Genomic DNA, 20,100 nt, shown 5'->3' with positions numbered 1-20,100 from the left:
CCATCGCCTCCGCCGGATCCTCTCTCACGGTCCTCACGACCCCAGAGGGGACGAGGGCCCACCGGAGCATCTCCATCTCCATCGGCACTCCGGTGGTGGCCTCGGGGGGGGCCTGCGCAGAGGGGGCGTCAGAGGGACCCGCACGGCAGGGCCCCTCTTGCGTCCCCCCTGTCGACAGGCGTCCCCTCTTGGCCTGCCTGCGCCTCACCCAAGAGCAGAGCCCGTCTCTGGCTTGGGTGAGGTTCCCGTCCCGCTCGGCGAAAGTGCCCTTTATGCGCGGGTCACACATGGTCGCCAACATGTATGACTCTTCCTTAGTGAGAGGAGTTAGCCTGGCAGCTATGCCCTGCTGCAGCCTTCTCACTAATGCGCGCACCGCTGGAACAAGGTCAGCACGGGGCGCGACCCGGTCTGCAAGGGTGGCCAGATTCCTCTGGAGCGTGTGCACCAGGGGAATGACCAGACCGAGGGTCGCCGTGTCTGACGAGACCGCCACAGTGAAGTCCTTGAAGGGCTTCAGGACCTCCACTGTCTGGGTGATGGTGAGCCAATCCTCCCGGTTGAACTCACCCACCTGACTCGCACCGCGGTGCTCGGAGAGCCACGCGTGGAGTGCGGCCTGCTGCTCCACCAAGCGCTCAAGCATGGCGCAGGTGGAGTTCCAGCGAGTGCTGACGTCAGTGATCAGAGCGTGCTCTGGCACACCTGTCCTGACCTGTGTCTGGCGCAGTTCGTGCGTGGCCTTCACGCTGCGCGAGAAGTGACCCGTGAGCCTCCGACATTTCTGGACAAGTAACTGGAGTTCACGGGTCCGGGTATCCACGGGTTCCTTCGAGGAGCCCAACCCCAGCGCATCTCTCACCACTAGGTGAAGCTTGTGAGCGGCACAGTAGACGCTCTCTCGGCTCACTAGATGCGCCGCTGCCCTCATGTTCTTGCCACCGTCCGTCACCATGCATCCCACGGTGGCGGGTCCCTGGCCTATCCACTCGTCCAACTGTCTCCTTAAGGTGGCAGCGATGTTCTCCGCCGTGTGGGACACGTCGAGCACCTCGGCGTGAAGCAAGGCCTTGCAGTAGCCGGCCTGGCGGTCTCGCATCCTTCCCTGTCTAGCTGTGCTAGGCACCTCCCCCCGGCCCCCACCCAGAACCGACTCGGGTTCCCACCAGTGAGCAGTAAGCGAGAGGTACGCTTGCTGCACACTTGGGCAGGTCCAGATGTCCGATGTGAAGTGCACAGTTCTCCCGGCAACCCGGGACAGCTGTGCCTTCACATGATCCCTGGCAGCCCTGTAAAACGAGGGCACCACCGATCTGCTCAACGACGTGCGAGCAGGGACGGCGTACCAGGGAAAGCAATCTTGGAGCAGCCCTGAGAAGCCGAAGTCTTCAACTACGGAATACGGTTGCCCATCCACTGCTATCATGTTGACGATGTGGCGCGTGATGCGCCTGCTCGCCCTCCGGATCCCCTCTCTGGGCACACTAGCGCCCTGCATACCAAGCATCTCCGGGAGAGAGGCTTGGCGTCCCTTTCCTGCAGGTACCCTTGGGGGGAGAGCACCAGAGGAGCCTGCCTCCTTCTGGCTAGCTGGCGGCCGTGCGGCGCCACTCGAACCCTCCTCCCGAAGAAGCACCGCCTGGTGGTGCCTCTTCATATGGTACCTCATCCCAGACGTGGAGAGATGCCACACATCTTTGCCACGGCTGACGCGCTGCCTACAATGCAGGCACAGGGCTGCTCGGGGATCCTCCGTTGTCTGGAAGTGCTTCCAGAGTTCGGAGGAAAAGGGCATCCCACGCTTCCCAGGAGAAGCGCGTTCGGGACCACCCTGCGGCACCTCCTGTGAGGTGCTCTGGCCGGACACACCGTGTCCCACTCTCGGCCGGGCAGGTGGGGATGGACGAGGCTGAAGGGGCAGAGATGTGGGCTCTTCCACCACAGTCTCTGCCTCTTCCTCCCGCGTCCTCTCCTCCTGCACAGCCGCGAGAGGCCTGCTGCTGGCCTCAGAGGAAACTGGGGTGGACCGCCCCAGGGGGGGTCTCACGGGCAGTTCCTCCAACATCCTCCGGGTTCCTGGGGTGAGCGGGAGCGCAGGGAAAGTCATGTGCTCCGCGCCCATCCCAGGAGACACCACATGCTGCCCCTCCTCCAGCAGCTGGCTCGCAACCACTGGAGGAGGAGGAGCCTCAGCAGCAGGCCCCTGCCCAGTGCCAGCCCCTGCCTCACGCACCCGGGTTGGGGGTGGCCCTCCAGCAGCTGCCTCAGGAAAGAGAGTCGTGCGAACCCTCTTCCTGTCACCAGAAGCCAGGCTGGTGAACGGCAGCAGCGCAGGGGAGGGCCTCCTCCGCTCAGATGGAGGGGCTGCCGCAGCAGTCCCCCTCCCCCTCCCCTCCTCCCCTCTAGATTTCTCCCTAGCCTTTCCCCCGGGTCCCCTCTCTGCTTTCCTCTCTGACATACTTTCCCCTCCCAAATTCAACCCTAACTAATCAGAAAAGATTTAGAAAACAAAGGTCAACTTTGTTTTCAAGACCTAACTAACCTGCTATAAATCTGTGTTTCTAGTGGCTCTGTGACTTGGAGATGAACAATCAAGTGCCTTTTTAAGCAACCCTATTTATGTCAGGGAACCTGAGCCTGCCAATCAGCTGAATTCCTCTGGAATTGAGCTGGCCCTAAACCCCAATAACAGGTGACGAAGCCTTAAACACTCACACACTAGTATGCCCGGGCCGGCCTGGCACCACCACGTGTGCCAGAGATGGGCAGTGGAACCCTAGTTATGGGGGCACTAATGGGAAGCCTATTGACAGCTATTACAAATTTTTATATATATATATATATATATATAGAATTCAAACCTAACACTCACTCACTAATGCTTTCCCTGCTGAGTCCCTATTTAGTTTTTTAAAAAAAACTAGGCTCGGTTTCCCTAATAATTATGTTGAGGGCAATTATCCACTGATCACCTACCAACTGGCCTACCTACCTAAGAGACACTATTTAGCGGGACCGATGTATCTGTGGTATGTCGGTGTGGGGTGTGGATGTGGTGTTTTGAAGATGAGCCTCCCCCCTCCCAAGCTAGCAAGAACCCACCCCCAAGGCCACCCAAATGTCAACCCGGACTCGCTCACACTAACACCAGTCCTGCAGTCCAGCGATGTTCAGGCGGTCTTGCAGCTGGTCCTCCTCTCCTCCACGATGCTGTCAAGAAAATTGGAAATGTTAGCAGAGTCAACACCACACGCCGCACACGCAACCCCAAAATTCAAGGCCCCGTTGCACAAGCCAAGTCAGCCCCCCCCCCTTAAAGGCTAGGGCCAACCAGCAGCAAAACAAAACACATCCACCCAGCAGAGCTTCTGGCCTGTGCAGGCCAGAAGCTGGCACACTCATTTTTTAGTCCTGTGAAACAGCAGTTCATGCCCACCCCACACTCAAACTTGAAAAATGAAACATGAAAGAAAGCTGGCACTGCGATCAATGCTGGCCCCCCTAACCCCCAAACAATATCCTCTTGCCCAACCAGAAAATGCCCCCCCCCCCGGCCCAAGCCATAAAGACAGAGCCAAAGCATATGCTCGCAGGTAGGCACAGCAGCAGACATAAGCTCAAAAACCAAATTTAACAACAACCCTACCAGTCCACCAGTGCAGATGTCCAGCAATGTTGATCCTCCACGCAGAGATCTGCAGGCCGATGTCCACCAAGTGCAGTCCAGTCCAGAAGAGGTCCACCAACGATAAACAACCTGAATGTGAAGCAAAACAGTGAGTGCCAGGCCAGCAAACGGGAAGGGTTACCAAAGCCGGAGCAGCAGGCCTGTGTGTGGGCCGAAGGCTGGCACAGTTGATCAGGACGGAGCCTGTTGGGAATCCTTGCAAGCAGGGGACCAGACACAGAAACGCAAGCCACACCATTCCAGATTGTGGAGCACAACTGTGAGTGCCAGGCCAGCAACCAAAAAGGGTTACCTTGGCCAAAGCAGCATACCTGTGTGTGGCCCACAGGCTGGCACAGTTGATCAGGACGGAGCCTGTTGGGAATCCTTGCTAGCAGGGGACCAGACACAGAAAGGCAAGCCACACCATTCCAGATTGTGAAGCACAACTGTGAGAGCCAGCCAGAAGAAAGGCTTCTGGCCTGTGTAGGCCCGAAGCTGGCACACTCTGGTTTTAATCTTCAAACAGTGGATCAAGCTTAAAGAAGGCAAGCACAACAACCAATGCTGAAACCCCCCCCCCACCATCAAACATTGTCTGCCCAACCTGTCCCCCAGGCCATACCTGTGTGTGGCCCACAGGCTGGCACAGTTGATCAGGACGGAGCCTGTTGGGAATCCTTGCTAGCAGGGGACCAGACACAGAAAGGCAAGCCACACCATTCCAGATTGTGAAGCACAACTGTGAGAGCCAGCCAGAAGAAAGGCTTCTGGCCTGTGTAGGCCCGAAGCTGGCACACTCTGGTTTTAATCTTCAAACAGTGGATCAAGCTTAAAGAAGGCAAGCACAACAACCAATGCTGAAACCCCCCCCCCCACCATCAAACATTGTCTGCCCAACCTGTCCCCCAGGCCATACCTGTGTGTGGCCCACAGGCTGGCACAGTTGATCAGGACGGAGCCTGTTGGGAATCCTTGCTAGCAGGGGACCAGACACAGAAAGGCAAGCCACACCATTCCAGATTGTGAAGCACAACTGTGAGAGCCAGCCAGAAGAAAGGCTTCTGGCCTGTGTAGGCCCGAAGCTGGCACACTCTGGTTTTAATCTTCAAACAGTGGATCAAGCTTAAAGAAGGCAAGCACAACAACCAATGCTGAACCCCCCCCCCCCCCACCATCAAACATTGTCTGCCCAACCTGTCCCCCAGGCCATACCTGTGTGTGGCCCACAGGCTGGCACAGTTGATCAGGACGGAGCCTGTTGGGAATCCTTGCTAGCAGGGGACCAGACACAGAAAGGCAAGCCACACCATTCCAGATTGTGAAGCACAACTGTGAGAGCCAGCCAGAAGAAAGGCTTCTGGCCTGTGTAGGCCCGAAGCTGGCACACTCTGGTTTTAATCTTAAAACAGTGGATCAAGCTTAAAGAAGGCAAGCACAACAACCAATGCTGAACCCCCCCCCCCCACCATCAAAGATTGTCTGCCCAACCTGTCCCCCAGGCCATACCTGTGTGTGGCCCACAGGCTGGCACAGTTGATCAGGACGGAGCCTGTTGGGAATCCTTGCTAGCAGGGGACCAGACACAGAAAGGCAAGCCACACCATTCCAGATTGTGAAGCACAACTGTGAGAGCCAGCCAGAAGAAAGGCTTCTGGCCTGTGTAGGCCCAAAGCTGGCACACTCTGGTTTTAATCTTCAAACAGTGGATCAAGCTTAAAGAAGGCAAGCACAACAACCAATGCTGAAACCCCCCCCCCACCATCAAACATTGTCTGCCCAACCTGTCCCCCAGGCCATACCTGTGTGTGGCCCACAGGCTGGCACAGTTGATCAGGACGGAGCCTGTTGGGAATCCTTGCTAGCAGGGGACCAGACACAGAAAGGCAAGCCACACCATTCCAGATTGTGAAGCACAACTGTGAGAGCCAGCCAGAAGAAAGGCTTCTGGCCTGTGTAGGCCCAAAGCTGGCACACTCTGGTTTTAATCTTCAAACAGTGGATCAAGCTTAAAGAAGGCAAGCACAACAACCAATGCTGAACCCCCCCCCCCACCATCAAAGATTGTCTGCCCAACCTGTCCCCCAGGCCATACCTGTGTGTGGCCCACAGGCTGGCACAGTTGATCAGGACGGAGCCTGTTGGGAATCCTTGCTAGCAGGGGACCAGACACAGAAAGGCAAGCCACACCATTCCAGATTGTGAAGCACAACTGTGAGAGCCAGCCAGAAGAAAGGCTTCTGGCCTGTGTAGGCCCGAAGCTGGCACACTCTGGTTTTAATCTTAAAACAGTGGATCAAGCTTAAAGAAGGCAAGCACAACAACCAATGCTGAACCCCCCCCCCCCCCACCATCAAAGATTGTCTGCCCAACCTGTCCCCCAGGCCATACCTGTGTGTGGCCCACAGGCTGGCACAGTTGATCAGGACGGAGCCTGTTGGGAATCCTTGCTAGCAGGGGACCAGACACAGAAAGGCAAGCCACACCATTCCAGATTGTGAAGCACAACTGTGAGAGCCAGCCAGAAGAAAGGCTTCTGGCCTGTGTAGGCCCAAAGCTGGCACACTCTGGTTTTAATCTTCAAACAGTGGATCAAGCTTAAAGAAGGCAAGCACAACAACCAATGCTGAACCCCCCCCCCACCATCAAAGATTGTCTGCCCAACCTGTCCCCCAGGCCATACCTGTGTGTGGCCCACAGGCTGGTACAGTTGATCAGGACGGAGCCTGTTGGGAATCCTTGCTAGCAGGGGACCAGACACAGAAAGGCAAGCCACACCATTCCAGATTGTGAAGCACAACTGTGAGAGCCAGCCAGAAGAAAGGCTTCTGGCCTGTGTAGGCCCGAAGCTGGCACACTCTGGTTTTAATCTTAAAACAGTGGATCAAGCTTAAAGAAGGCAAGCACAACAACCAATGCTGAACCCCCCCCCCCCCACCATCAAAGATTGTCTGCCCAACCTGTCCCCCAGGCCATACCTGTGTGTGGCCCACAGGCTGGCACAGTTGATCAGGACGGAGCCTGTTGGGAATCCTTGCTAGCAGGGGACCAGACACAGAAAGGCAAGCCACACCATTCCAGATTGTGAAGCACAACTGTGAGAGCCAGCCAGAAGAAAGGCTTCTGGCCTGTGTAGGCCCAAAGCTGGCACACTCTGGTTTTAATCTTCAAACAGTGGATCAAGCTTAAAGAAGGCAAGCACAACAACCAATGCTGAACCCCCCCCCCCCCACCATCAAAGATTGTCTGCCCAACCTGTCCCCCAGGCCATACCTGTGTGTGGCCCACAGGCTGGCACAGTTGATCAGGACGGAGCCTGTTGGGAATCCTTGCTAGCAGGGGACCAGACACAGAAAGGCAAGCCACACCATTCCAGATTGTGAAGCACAACTGTGAGAGCCAGCCAGAAGAAAGGCTTCTGGCCTGTGTAGGCCCAAAGCTGGCACACTCTGGTTTTAATCTTCAAACAGTGGATCAAGCTTAAAGAAGGCAAGCACAACAACCAATGCTGAACCCCCCCCCCCACCATCAAAGATTGTCTGCCCAACCTGTCCCCCAGGCCATACCTGTGTGTGGCCCACAGGCTGGCACAGTTGATCAGGACGGAGCCTGTTGGGAATCCTTGCTAGCAGGGGACCAGACACAGAAAGGCAAGCCACACCATTCCAGATTGTGAAGCACAACTGTGAGAGCCAGCCAGAAGAAAGGCTTCTGGCCTGTGTAGGCCCGAAGCTGGCACACTCTGGTTTTAATCTTAAAACAGTGGATCAAGCTTAAAGAAGGCAAGCACAACAACCAATGCTGAACCCCCCCCCCCCACCATCAAAGATTGTCTGCCCAACCTGTCCCCCAGGCCATACCTGTGTGTGGCCCACAGGCTGGCACAGTTGATCAGGACGGAGCCTGTTGGGAATCCTTGCTAGCAGGGGACCAGACACAGAAAGGCAAGCCACACCATTCCAGATTGTGAAGCACAACTGTGAGAGCCAGCCAGAAGAAAGGCTTCTGGCCTGTGTAGGCCCAAAGCTGGCACACTCTGGTTTTAATCTTCAAACAGTGGATCAAGCTTAAAGAAGGCAAGCACAACAACCAATGCTGAACCCCCCCCCCCACCATCAAAGATTGTCTGCCCAACCTGTCCCCCAGGCCATACCTGTGTGTGGCCCACAGGCTGGCACAGTTGATCAGGACGGAGCCTGTTGGGAATCCTTGCTAGCAGGGGACCAGACACAGAAAGGCAAGCCACACCATTCCAGATTGTGAAGCACAACTGTGAGAGCCAGCCAGAAGAAAGGCTTCTGGCCTGTGTAGGCCCAAAGCTGGCACACTCTGGTTTTAATCTTCAAACAGTGGATCAAGCTTAAAGAAGGCAAGCACAACAACCAATGCTGAACCCCCCCCCCCACCATCAAAGATTGTCTGCCCAACCTGTCCCCCAGGCCATACCTGTGTGTGGCCCACAGGCTGGCACAGTTGATCAGGACGGAGCCTGTTGGGAATCCTTGCTAGCAGGGGACCAGACACAGAAAGGCAAGCCACACCATTCCAGATTGTGAAGCACAACTGTGAGAGCCAGCCAGAAGAAAGGCTTCTGGCCTGTGTAGGCCCGAAGCTGGCACACTCTGGTTTTAATCTTCAAACAGTGGATCAAGCTTAAAGAAGGCAAGCACAACAACCAATGCTGAAACCCCCCCCCCCCACCATCAAACATTGTCTGCCCAACCTGTCCCCCAGGCCATACCTGTGTGTGGCCCACAGGCTGGCACAGTTGATCAGGACGGAGCCTGTTGGGAATCCTTGCTAGCAGGGGACCAGACACAGAAAGGCAAGCCACACCATTCCAGATTGTGAGGCACAACTGTGAGAGCCAGCCAGAAGAAAGGCTTCTGGCCTGTGTAGGCCCAAAGCTGGCACACTCTGGTTTTAATCTTCAAACAGTGGATCAAGCTTAAAGAAGGCAAGCACAACAACCAATGCTGAACCCCCCCCCCCACCATCAAACATTGTCTGCCCAACCTGTCCCCCAGGCCATACCTGTGTGTGGCCCACAGGCTGGCACAGTTGATCAGGACGGAGCCTGTTGGGAATCCTTGCAAGCAGGGGACCAGACACAGAAAGGCAAGCCACACCATTCCAGATTGTGAAGCACAACTGTGAGAGCCAGCCAGAAGAAAGGCTTCTGGCCTGTGTAGGCCCAAAGCTGGCACACTCTTGTTTTAATCTTAAAACAGTGGATCAAGCTTAAAGAAGGCAAGCACAACAACCAATGCTGAAACCCCCCCCCCCACCATCAAACATTGTCTGCCCAACCTGTCCCCCAGGCCATACCTGTGTGTGGCCCACAGGCTGGCACAGTTGATCAGGACGGAGCCTGTTGGGAATCCTTGCAAGCAGGGGACCAGACACAGAAAAGCAAGCCACACCATTCCAGATTGTGAAGCACAACTGTGAGAGCCAGCCAGAAGAAAGGCTTCTGGCCTGTGTAGGCCCAAAGCTGGCACACTCTTGTTTTAATCTTAAAACAGTGGATCAAGCTTTAAGAAGGCAAGCACAACAACCAATGCTGAAACCCCCACCCCACCATCAAACATTGTCTGCCCAACCTGTCCCCCAGGCCATGCCAAGAATAAACTGCAACACCTTTTTGCAGAGGCAGGCCACAGCAGCACATTGCCCGGCATCAAAAAAATTTACAAAAATTTTAAAAAGGCCTACCAGGTGTCCTCTCAGGATGTCCAGCACAGTTGATCCTCCAGGCAGATGTCCTCCAGGCTCCAGGTGCAGTCTCTCTTCTTCTCCTCTCTCGGTCACAGCTCAGCAGCAGCAGCAACAGAAGTGTTCCAGACAGTCTTGCTCCAAATTTAAATCCCCTGCTGCAGCCTCAGCCAAAGATTTAAATCTATTGGCTGGCATGAGAATGCAGCAGTGGGATTGGTGACTCCTAAAGTCCCCAGTCCCCTGCCTTTCCCCACCCACACTCCAAGAGCCACCCTCCTCCTGCTCCCCCTCCCCTACCTGTTAGTTTTGGCGGGAATCTCTGCTGCTTTGCAAATGCAAAGTGCAATGCAATGCTTGCACCTTGCATTTGCAAGGCAAAGCAGGATTCCCTATCCTCCTTTGCAAGAGGGGTGGGGGGTGACAGAAGGAGTGAGTGATTCACTCCTTCTCCCCCCCTCCCCTCTTCTAAGAGCCTGCAGGAAGCCTTTGCTTCCAGCAGGATTTTGCTAGCCGCTTGCTAAGGCAAACGGCTAGCAAAATCAAAATGGCGATTCTCGAATGCCGAAAGAATGCCGAAAGAATCCCGAAACGTTTCGGGTTTTTCTTTCGGCAATCCCGAAACGTTTCGGCATTCCCCGAAACGTTTCGGGATTCTTGAAGAATGCCGAAACACTTTTGTTTCGGCATTCTTTCGGCATTCAGAATGCCGAAACGCACATCCCTAGTGTGGATCCAACACAATGCGTAGAGCAGCTCTAACGGAAGGTGGCATTTATGGAAGGGGTTAAGCTATTCACATAAATTATGCCCTTTATGTGTCTCCTTACAGCATTTTTTTTTGCTTTGTTTCTTCAAAATACATTTCGTTTTGAATTAGTCATGAACTAAAATAAATATTGATGGAGGGAAATATTACACATGGCATGAGTTATCTACACATCAGCTTTTCATCTGGGAAATTACCTTCAGTGAAGTGGTATACCATTTGGCAGTTAATATTTGATATTTTCTTCCATTGTATCATACAGGCTGCTGGTGCAGATGCCCTGGAGTTAAATTTATCATGTCCGCACGGCATGGGAGAGAGAGGCATGGGCCTGGCCTGTGGGCAGGTAGGATTTTTAAGAGCTATCTCTTTCATGTCTCTTCAGTACTGCAGCACTATTTCATTGATAGCCCTACCTCAGGGGCTAGAACACATGAAGCCGATCACTAGCTTGGGATTCGCTGGCCTTCCCTTGTTTAAATATTTAGCGCCAGAAATGTGGGAAATGACAGAGTCTGAGATTACACAACACATTTATTTTTATGGAAGACAAAATTGCATTATGCGCTTGACAGGAAGCAATATCATAACAAATAGTTGCCAAAATGCTCAGACAGAATTGTACTTTATACATTCTTAATGTTGACCAGCATCTCTGGGGAAATGCAGTACAAGCGACTTTGAGCTCATAGGCATTTTACAGAAGGTTAGCTACAACAATGGGATTTCACAGCTATTAGAAACTGAACTAAGATGTAGGAGGTTCTTATTTGGGAATGTGAGTTGGACGTGTGAGCGAGCCTTAACAATTGCTTCTGCCTTTCTGTGATTTCAGTCCCTTAAGCTACATTCAGATATTGATTTTAAACAGTTAAATTTTCTATTAGGCAAATGTAATGCTGCACCCTGTTCTAGCATCATAGCCCTGATCCAAACTCTTCCCTCCATTAGTCCAGTTGCCTTTCAATGTTCAGATCTGATTGTGGATATCTCACATAATATGAAGTTTGGCTCTGAGATGTATGTATAATGTGCTAATAAATAACCAAATATGAATTTTAAAAATTCCCACTTTAAGAGTATGGAATTTGTTTGCAGTGGGTAGATATGCAGAAGAATACGGGGGGGGGGGGGAGGCAGAATATTGACTTTTTAAGCTGAAATATCTGTAGAGGAGGACTTTTTCATGTAAATGGACCAGCATAAATCTGAAACTACAGTTAGAATATTTATTATATATCAAATGCATTACTTATCAGTGGACATAGGCAGATACTAATTGTTATCTGCGCAACATGCCAGTGTAGAGAAATTAAGAAATACTATTGGGGTGAATTTGCTACTATCTTGGTTTTACTATTTTTTGCAGATTGCAGAGAAAAGTGGTTGTACAACTTTGTCCTCTTAAGACGATATCACCTGTACAGTAGTAAACAAGGTTCCCCAAGAATAGCCAGTTACCATTTACACTTTGCTTTCTGTAAATAAAAAAGCAGCCTGGGTATAAACCATCACAGAAATCTACACATTTTGCCATCAGAGTAAAACAAAAGAGAAAAAAAATGAGTTTGTTAAGAAAACATTGATTCAGGAAACCATTTTTAAGTACTGTGGAGACATAGTACCCTTCACAACAACCAGATGACCCTTTCTGATAATCTGGAGAATATTTAACTCAGCTCAGAGAAATGTGGTGGGGGAAGGGAGAAAGATGCTAACAAAATGTTAGAAATGGTTAATTTTAAAAATGTTTTACTTTAACATTCATGGAAGTTTGTGTTAGTCAGTACCTTGGATCCAGGCATAGTTTTGCTTGTTTCCAAAGGAAAAAAAGCTTTATAAAAAAAATCATACTAGTGTGAATTATTTAATATGCTAAAAGCGAGAGATGTACGTACACAAAAGAAACATTCTGCCTCTTGTCAAAGTTTTCAAGCTCTGGATGTCTTAGTACTGTGAAACACAATGATATCTGCCACCATTAACATTTCTTTGGTGTGAGAATGTTTCTACTACAAGATACATTGGACTTTGGCTTGGGATAGAAATATACCCTACATGCGATATGTGTAAGATTTGTTAACAGAGTTTAATTTACATGGATATTTGAACTAATCCTTTCTTGAATTTAATATCATAGGTTCAAAACAGGTTTTTTCACATTTATATATATTTGTAAATACAAATATATATATATTTATATGATGCCATATATATAGCTTTGTAGCTTTGTAAAGGAAAAGGTACAGAATGCAGCATATAATTTAGTATGTACTTATTGTCTACTTTTCTGTTGATGCCATTGTTGATCTTCAGTCCAGTGAAACAGCTAAAGAAGGCATGGTGCTCTTGCCTTGGCTGTAGAACTGTGCTCAGCCTTCTGTACCATGCCTACATGGATTAATTTTATCTATTTGTGGAAAGTAACTATTCCATGGACAAACCATTACCTAGTAAATGTTAAGACTCTGGATCCAGTTTCCAGAACTCTCTGAGATTTGGGTTGCCAGTCCCCTGCCCATCACCCCCAGCCCCTGCTTACCTGGCTAGGGGGGTGGAGCATGCCACCCAAGCATGCTCCCAGGTGGCCAAATAGGGCCAGATTTGGGCTGATTTGGCCCCCTACAGCGTGTGGGTGTGCTCCCAGGGCATCTGCATGATGACATCACTTCCCGAAAGTGATGTCATTGCGCTTGCCAGGAGTGCATGCATGCTGTGTCCATGCGCACACTTATCAGCAAGCACACGCACACTTATCACAGCAAGTAAAGTGCCAGGCCTCCAACCTCCCGCTAGGAGGTTGCCTGACAACCCTATCAGGTATCCATTACTATCAATTGGTGTGGTTGGCACTTGGTCAAGACTTCAGAATATGATGACCATGAAATTCGTTCATCTTATTTTCTTTATTCTTGGTATTCGGGGAAGGAAGAGAGAGTCAGGGAAACAATAGAGGAGAAAAGCTAGAATGCAAACACAAAATTTTAACTCTAACCAAAGCTAGCATGTAACCCATTTAAAAGATGATTCAGGGGCTGTGATAGTGGTGAGGAGAGAGACAGTTTATCAGTATAAGCATTTCATTTCTTCAGAATTTTCATTCCTGAGTGATGGCTGTACAGAAACACACTTACCTATGAGGAAGTTAAATTATCCTCTTTATACCAGCTGTAACAGATTATGGATTTATTTATTTTTCTTGAAATAACCGTTCAGCTGTGACCAGCCCATGGTTTCACCTCCAGGCAGAGGCTCTTTTGAGAAATTCTGGAGCAGGGTCATCTCCATCACCCATAAAATTCATTCCTCTCAGTGACTTTTTTTTAAAAAAAGCAGTGTGTTGCTTTAACCATATTGAAGCCATTTAGAAAGGCTTTTTAAAATAAATAAACAGAAAAATTATCCAAAAGAGTAGAAAATAGATAATTAATCTGAAGAAGTAAACAAAAACCTCGGGTAAAAAGGACAAGAAAATAGTATGTCATTTTTAAAATTTAAAATACGTACTAGCTTAAGAAGGCTAATAATTACTTTAGTATAGTTATAGAAAAGAGCAAGAGTCCAGAGGCATCTATAAGACTAACAAAATTTGTGGTAGGGTATCAGCTTTCATGAGTATAGTTATTATTATTGGTATAGTTATTATTATCTCTATTTTCCATAGTCCACCAGATGTTTAGGCTGGAATTTTTGGTCATCTACTTGGATTTTAACCAAGAATCCAGGAGTTGGTGAGGTATCGCCTTAGTATTCAGCAAGTTCCTCACCAACTCCTGGATTCTTGGATAAAATCCAAGTAGATGACCAAAAATTCCAGCCCAAACATCTTTTAATTGCAACTGACCAGTTGTTATCCTGTTTATTCCAGTATTAACTAGGTGTTTAGTTAGTTCTTTTGGAATCACACCTAGTTCTTCTCTCACTACTGGAATAACTATAAATTTCAATGCAGCATTGCAGCTACTTTATTATGGTGCTTTTATAGTCTATGCAGTTTTACTGTACCCACAAATGAGATAGTCAGCTGTTTCACCTGCCTCATTACATAATCTACACATGTAATTCATATTCTTTTCAATTTTTGCTTTCATATAGTTTGTTCTTAATGTCAGTTTTTGTATGGCATATGTAAGTCCTCTGTCTCTTTTCCCCCACTATCCCTTGCATTAGCCATTTCCAGATGTTACTCTTATGAACCTTAAGAATACTAAGATTCTTAGTATATTGGCTGTGCCGTGGTTTATTTTGCCGTGGTTTATTTTGCCAGCATTTCTTTCTTATGTTTGTCTTAGTACCCTTAACTTTAATGGATCCTTCTTTCTAAACATCGGTCAGCATCTTCTCTATTTTGCTCTTGATGTAATCATTCAGCACCCCTTTTTTCTTCCTCTACTATTGCTTGTTTTATTTGTAATATCCCCGGCCACCATTACTTCACAGCAAATGAAGTCAATCTATGTTGCTTCAATGATGTAGGGAATGATAGGCTGTCAGAATTTTCCTCATTTTGCAATCTAATGCATTCAATTCCGCTTATGTACAGTCTGCAATTCCAGCACAGTTTTGAATCACTGGGGTGGCCCAGGTGTTTATAATATTAATTATATTTCTACTCTTTATTTTCATCTTAGTAGTTTTCAAACTCTCTTTATGCATTCAGCACAAAACTTCTTTTTTACTATTCCATAGCTATATCTTGGTTCCATATTCAAACTGTATGCATCAGATATTTGATTTCCTCTTCAGATTTTCTGTATAATTTAAGGTCATTTATATATATCAATGAGATATTTTTCCTGCTCCCTTTGATATTTCATATCCTCAGTGTTTTTTATTCAGTATCATTGTCAGTGGTGTCATAGCAATGACAAACAATAAAGGTGACAGGGAACCACTTTGAAATATTCCATGTTTGATACTGACACATCCTAGTCCCACTCAATTCCCTGTCAGTATTGTGCACCATTTTCTCATTGTTGCTGATATAAACTTCTAATATTGCTGCTGACTCCAAACATTTCTAATGTTTTTTCGATTCTTGAATGTGGCAAGTAGTCAAACCACTTTTTGTAATCAATCCAGGCTATGTGAAAAATTGTTTTCCACCTTTTGCAATTTTTAAATCCCGTTTTATTGATCAGTAATTGATATTTTGGTCTGCAAGTCTTTTGGCAGTTGTTTTGTTCCTTTGGTAAGACATCTTTATCAATTAGATGCTGTTGAACTGCATCAGCAATTATTCCAGTTAAACATTGTTGGCAGGCAAGTATTTGGTTGATGATGATTAGGCCTTTATCTTTCATAATTAGTACAGTTCTGCCAGTTATCATCCAGTCGTTAGTTGTAACTGGTTGAAGAATGGAGTTAAACTGCTATGCTAACATAAGTTGGTTAATTTTTATAGCCAAACCCCATGTAATTCACCTTTTCCTGGAACTGTCTAGTCTTTACCTCTCTTGCTTTGCCACAATTTATGTAGTAATTTTCAAATCCTACATAGTCCTAGACTTTTAAGTCTTTTTTGCACTTGATCAATCCATGCTGCTAATGCATTGTGAGGGTCCTCCCTCACTGGCACCCCCAGCTGATGGCCTGCCATCCTACAAACTCTCTAGGCAGGTGTCCTCTGGCCTCAGACAGGCAGGGGAGGGGGTTGCACAGCACACTCCACCTGCTTCTCCCTGCAAAATCCTCCTGGCCTTCACAGGAACCTGAATTTAAAGGCCTTCCCTTGTCCCACCTCCCATGCTCTGCTCCCAATCTCCACCCAGTCTCCCTGACTGGCCCTGCTCCCACCCTATCTGATAGGAGGGCTGGGTAGACCCTGCAGTCTCCTGACCCCACCCACTCCATCCCAGCCTAGGGCAGGCCATTTGGTCTGCTCTCTGCCTGACTCACCCCTGCTGCTTCTGAACCCTCCCGTGACTCCATTGGCAGCTTGGGGCCTGTGCCTGCCTGGCTTGTGCTGATGGCAATCTCCTGCGGGCCTGGATGAGGTGGAGCTGTCTGGGCAACTGCAGGAGAAGGGTGAGTCTGCAGAGTGGCTGCAGGCTGTTCTTCAGAGTTGTGCCTGTGCATTGGCTGCAACTGGCCTAAGGGTGAGGGAGGCCTAGGGGCCTATAGAGGCTCCTGCAGCTGAGGTACTGCCAGAGGCTGCACTGCAGGGCCTGAAGATGGGGTCTGCTGTTGCAGGGCTGGTGGGGAGGGTGGACAGAAGGATGGCAGTGCTGGACATGCATAATGCTTCTTTAGATTGTCCATATGCCTCACCAAAATGCAATGACTTCTTTTTCAGGAAACATATTATTGCTTCTACTATGTTCACCAGTCAGAGCTTTGTAGAATTACCTTTGATCACATCTAAATTGTGTGTTTTGCCTGTACACATTTCTCATACCTCGAAATCTTTTTCACAACAGTAGTTATTTCCTGTTTTAATATTTTCAGCACTTCCAGAATTGTTCTCAACTTCAGAAGGTATTTTTCTTCCAACATCTTGATTTTTTTATTCCTTAATTTTCTATCTTTTAAACTTCACAAGCAATTTGCTTCCTTCCAATTTTGTTTAGCTTTAGATCAAGATGAAACTTCCATTTTGGTGTCTTCTTTTTCAATATGTTCATTGATTTGTGACCATCATACCCAAGCTCTTTTGTTATGACCACAGTTGTACTGGTTTGTTTGCTGAGTGGTGGTAATGCAGCAACAATGCAGTTGACATTGTTGATGATTTATTTTTTGGAAGTAGCTTCAAGCTTGGCAAACATCCTTGCTCCCCCTGCATGCTAGCCATTGTTTCAAGGACTTAAATCTTCTTACTTTTCTGTTAATACTGGATATTCTTCCACCGTATTGTGAATATTGGCTTGATGTTGAGGCATCAGTCTCGTCATTTCAGTTCCCACTGTTTTGCCTTCAACTTTTTGCGTTTCTTTGCTTTCTTCATTTGTTTGGGTCTTCTAGTTCAGCTGCTTTTCTTCAAGTTCAATATCTGAGAAAATCTTGTTTCTCATTACGAAATGTCTTTGGTCATGCAATCACTGCTCCGTTCCATCAGAGTCAGGGAACCTTTCTTTCCAGACTGCAACCATTCGGTTTTGGTGCCATCGAGCTGATGGATTTGCTCGGTAATAACACTCTATTATTGCCTTATATTTCAAATTACATTTCTTTCTCTATGGTTGTTCTTCCTGTAGCCTTACAGTGCTGTGCCCTGGTTGCCTAGCAGAGGTCACTGAGTCCTATAGCCCACTTAACACCTGCTGTCTAGGAGCTCCAACATTGAATGCAATCCTTGTTGTTACAGGCAATGGCCAACCCAGTGTGGATTTCTTTTTAGAACCCTTTGCCATATTGAATGAGCTTAGGGCGCATTTAGTCTGGCTCCTCACAAAAGCCAGTCTGGCATGGACTGTCTTTGATTCTTCCAGTAGCCATGCTGCCACCAGCATTGTATTGCCTCACAGGAGCATGCAATCTTCATTATGAAAAGGTAGTGTCCCTGGGTGGGGTCATATTAAGACCAGAAAAACTCAGGAGAATATCTGGTGGGACCAAATCATAAGTGAAACCCCACTAAAGGTCCTAACAAACAGTACAGCCTTTCCTTTTCCGCTAAACATGTGTGAAGTAGGCTGCCTCCTAATTTCCTTCGATAGCCAATACCACAAGTTTGGTTATTAATACAAAAAGATTTGGGCTGTGCTACAGGCCAAGTGCACAATGAGAAGAAAGGGCCGGTATGTTATTGATTCCATTATGTATGTAAATGTTCTGTGTGTACACATTCCATAATGGAAACAAGTAACTGAAATCTGTAGATGATCATGGTGCACTGCTTCATTTGAGCTGATTTTTTTTCCCCAGGTCTGTGAAAGTACAAGTTATAGGGAAGAAAGTGGCAGGAGTGTTTTACCTCATGGGAGGGAGAATGTAAATTGCACTACGCCTATGGGATGGGATGTTTTTTTGAATAAAAACAGTCAGGAAGTGTTCTGGGGGTGGGGGGTGCAGTATCCTTCAGAATGAAAATTGTAAGTTAACACTAGTCTGGTTTGATTTCCATAATGTAGTGTTCCGAGCCAGTGAAATAATATGAAGAATTTATTTGAAGGATAATAGAAGCATATAAAATATTAAAAGAAAAAAAGTCAGCATTACATGGAGAGCAAAATAGACAGTTGTTATATATATCTATGTTTGTATTATTATTATAATAACAATGTTAGCATATTATTGGCTTATGGATTCAGGTTCCTCTAATGGGAGGTCTTATAAATCCACAGGATAGCCTTGGGCTCTAAAATTCAGCAGTTGGCTCTTTAATTCTACTGTAGCTGGAAGTTATGTAAAAAAGCCTGTAGCCGGGCGGCTCCCTACTGACTGCACATCCGAGATGCTTCCAGTGCTTGCATATATTATTCCTGCTGGCACAGGTTGGAAATAGCTTATGTTAAGGAAAGAAAAGGGGCAGAAGGAAAGTTTAAAAAAATAAGCACTTGAATTTCTCTCCTGATGAGAAATTCTTCAGAATTCACCTTGGCCACAAACAGAACCTTGGGGGGGGGGGGGCGCTATTTCACCCAATATCAGAAGGTATCGATCTGACCATAACATTAGTAATTTGTTTCAAACTTAGAAGACTGAATGCTTCTCTTCTTCCAACGATGACTTGCAGATCTTAAAACTGAATTTGAATAACAAAATTAATCCTCAATTTACTGCTATTTTGCCTTCCCACCTTTTTTTGCCCAAATCTGCAGTTTAGGAGAATCAAAACACACCTGCATTATTATTATTATTTTAATTTGACATCCCACTGAGCTTCTTCTTTTCTATAACTGCAACATACAGTTCTGCTTTTTACTATGGAAAACATTTCATACAGGAAGATTATCTGTAAATTCCAATGACATAATCCCTGCAAGAGAAGCCTATAGTCTATTTATCGCATGTTGGATGGAAATATAATTACAATTTAACAGTGACCAAAGATTTATTGTTCCTCTGTGGAGTTTGCCATGGTTAGATGAGGTCAAGGGTTAGAAATAAAATGGACCAGCTGACTTTAAGCTTATCAGCTACAAGGCAATGCTAAATACCTGTGATGTTTTAGTGACCCTTGTCTAAGGTCTAGTCATTAGTAATGGGCCCCATTCTCTTCGCTCTCTTGGGAAATTCCACAGCAAAACTCATAGAACCAGAGAGATAATTTCAGACAACATACTTTGCTAGGTAGTGTACAGGAGCAATGAGGCCCTCTCATATTTTTTAAAAACCTGTCAAAAATGTATCAGTGCATTGAAAACAAGGTTTGAAGCTCAAGCAATAGGGTGACATGTTTTTTTTATTACAGATTAACAGTGCAATCCTAAACAGAGTTACACTGTTCTAAGCCCATTCATTTCAATAGATTTAGAGGGGTGTAATTCTGCTTAAGAATGAAATGTAAATCACAGCTTTTTAGTATGGTTTGTGACATGACATTTACGTCTTTTTAAATATGATTGTCTACCTCATCTACGCCTGCACACAGTTGGGGCAGTGTCCAGGCTGAGGGCTGTACAGCCGACATTTTCTTGTTTAATTAATCAGCCTTTCATGTAAGAAGACCTTCTCTTGCTTCCTTTTCGTTTTTAAAAAGAGCATCTAATGAGAATGGACCCCTAATGGATGACAATAACCCTCCAATTATATTGCAGGTCTTTTAATATCTTGGGTGCAGTTTGGGGTTAAATTTGTACAATTACACAGTTTATAAGCAAGAAAATAAGAAACTACGAATTTCACATTTGAAGGAGAAGCATTTGACAGACACAAAACATTTAAGAAAGATGGTGACAAACTGAAAAAGATTCAGACTGTTTTTCACATTTGAATCTTAAATTGGCTGCAGTTTTGAATAGCTTTCTGGCACCAACATAAAAACTTTCATTGGCTGGCATATAGA

At 47.2% G+C, this 20,100-nt stretch overlaps 1 protein-coding gene across 1 annotated transcript in view; it reads left to right on the top strand.

Moving 5' to 3' along the window:
• The window catches only part of DPYD (dihydropyrimidine dehydrogenase), a 765,031-nt gene that overhangs the window by 516,708 nt on the left and 228,223 nt on the right, over positions 1-20,100 (top strand). Inside the window, exon 16 of the mRNA XM_054980010.1 lies at positions 10,414-10,497. Within this exon, the coding sequence (XP_054835985.1) occupies positions 10,414-10,497 (84 nt within the window). The remainder of the gene's footprint in view (positions 1-10,413; positions 10,498-20,100) is intronic.

This window comes from Eublepharis macularius, chromosome 5 (genome assembly GCF_028583425.1).
Source record: "Eublepharis macularius isolate TG4126 chromosome 5, MPM_Emac_v1.0, whole genome shotgun sequence".
Taxonomy (NCBI): domain Eukaryota; kingdom Metazoa; phylum Chordata; class Lepidosauria; order Squamata; family Eublepharidae; genus Eublepharis; species Eublepharis macularius.
This window is presented reverse-complemented; position numbering and strand designations above follow the sequence as displayed.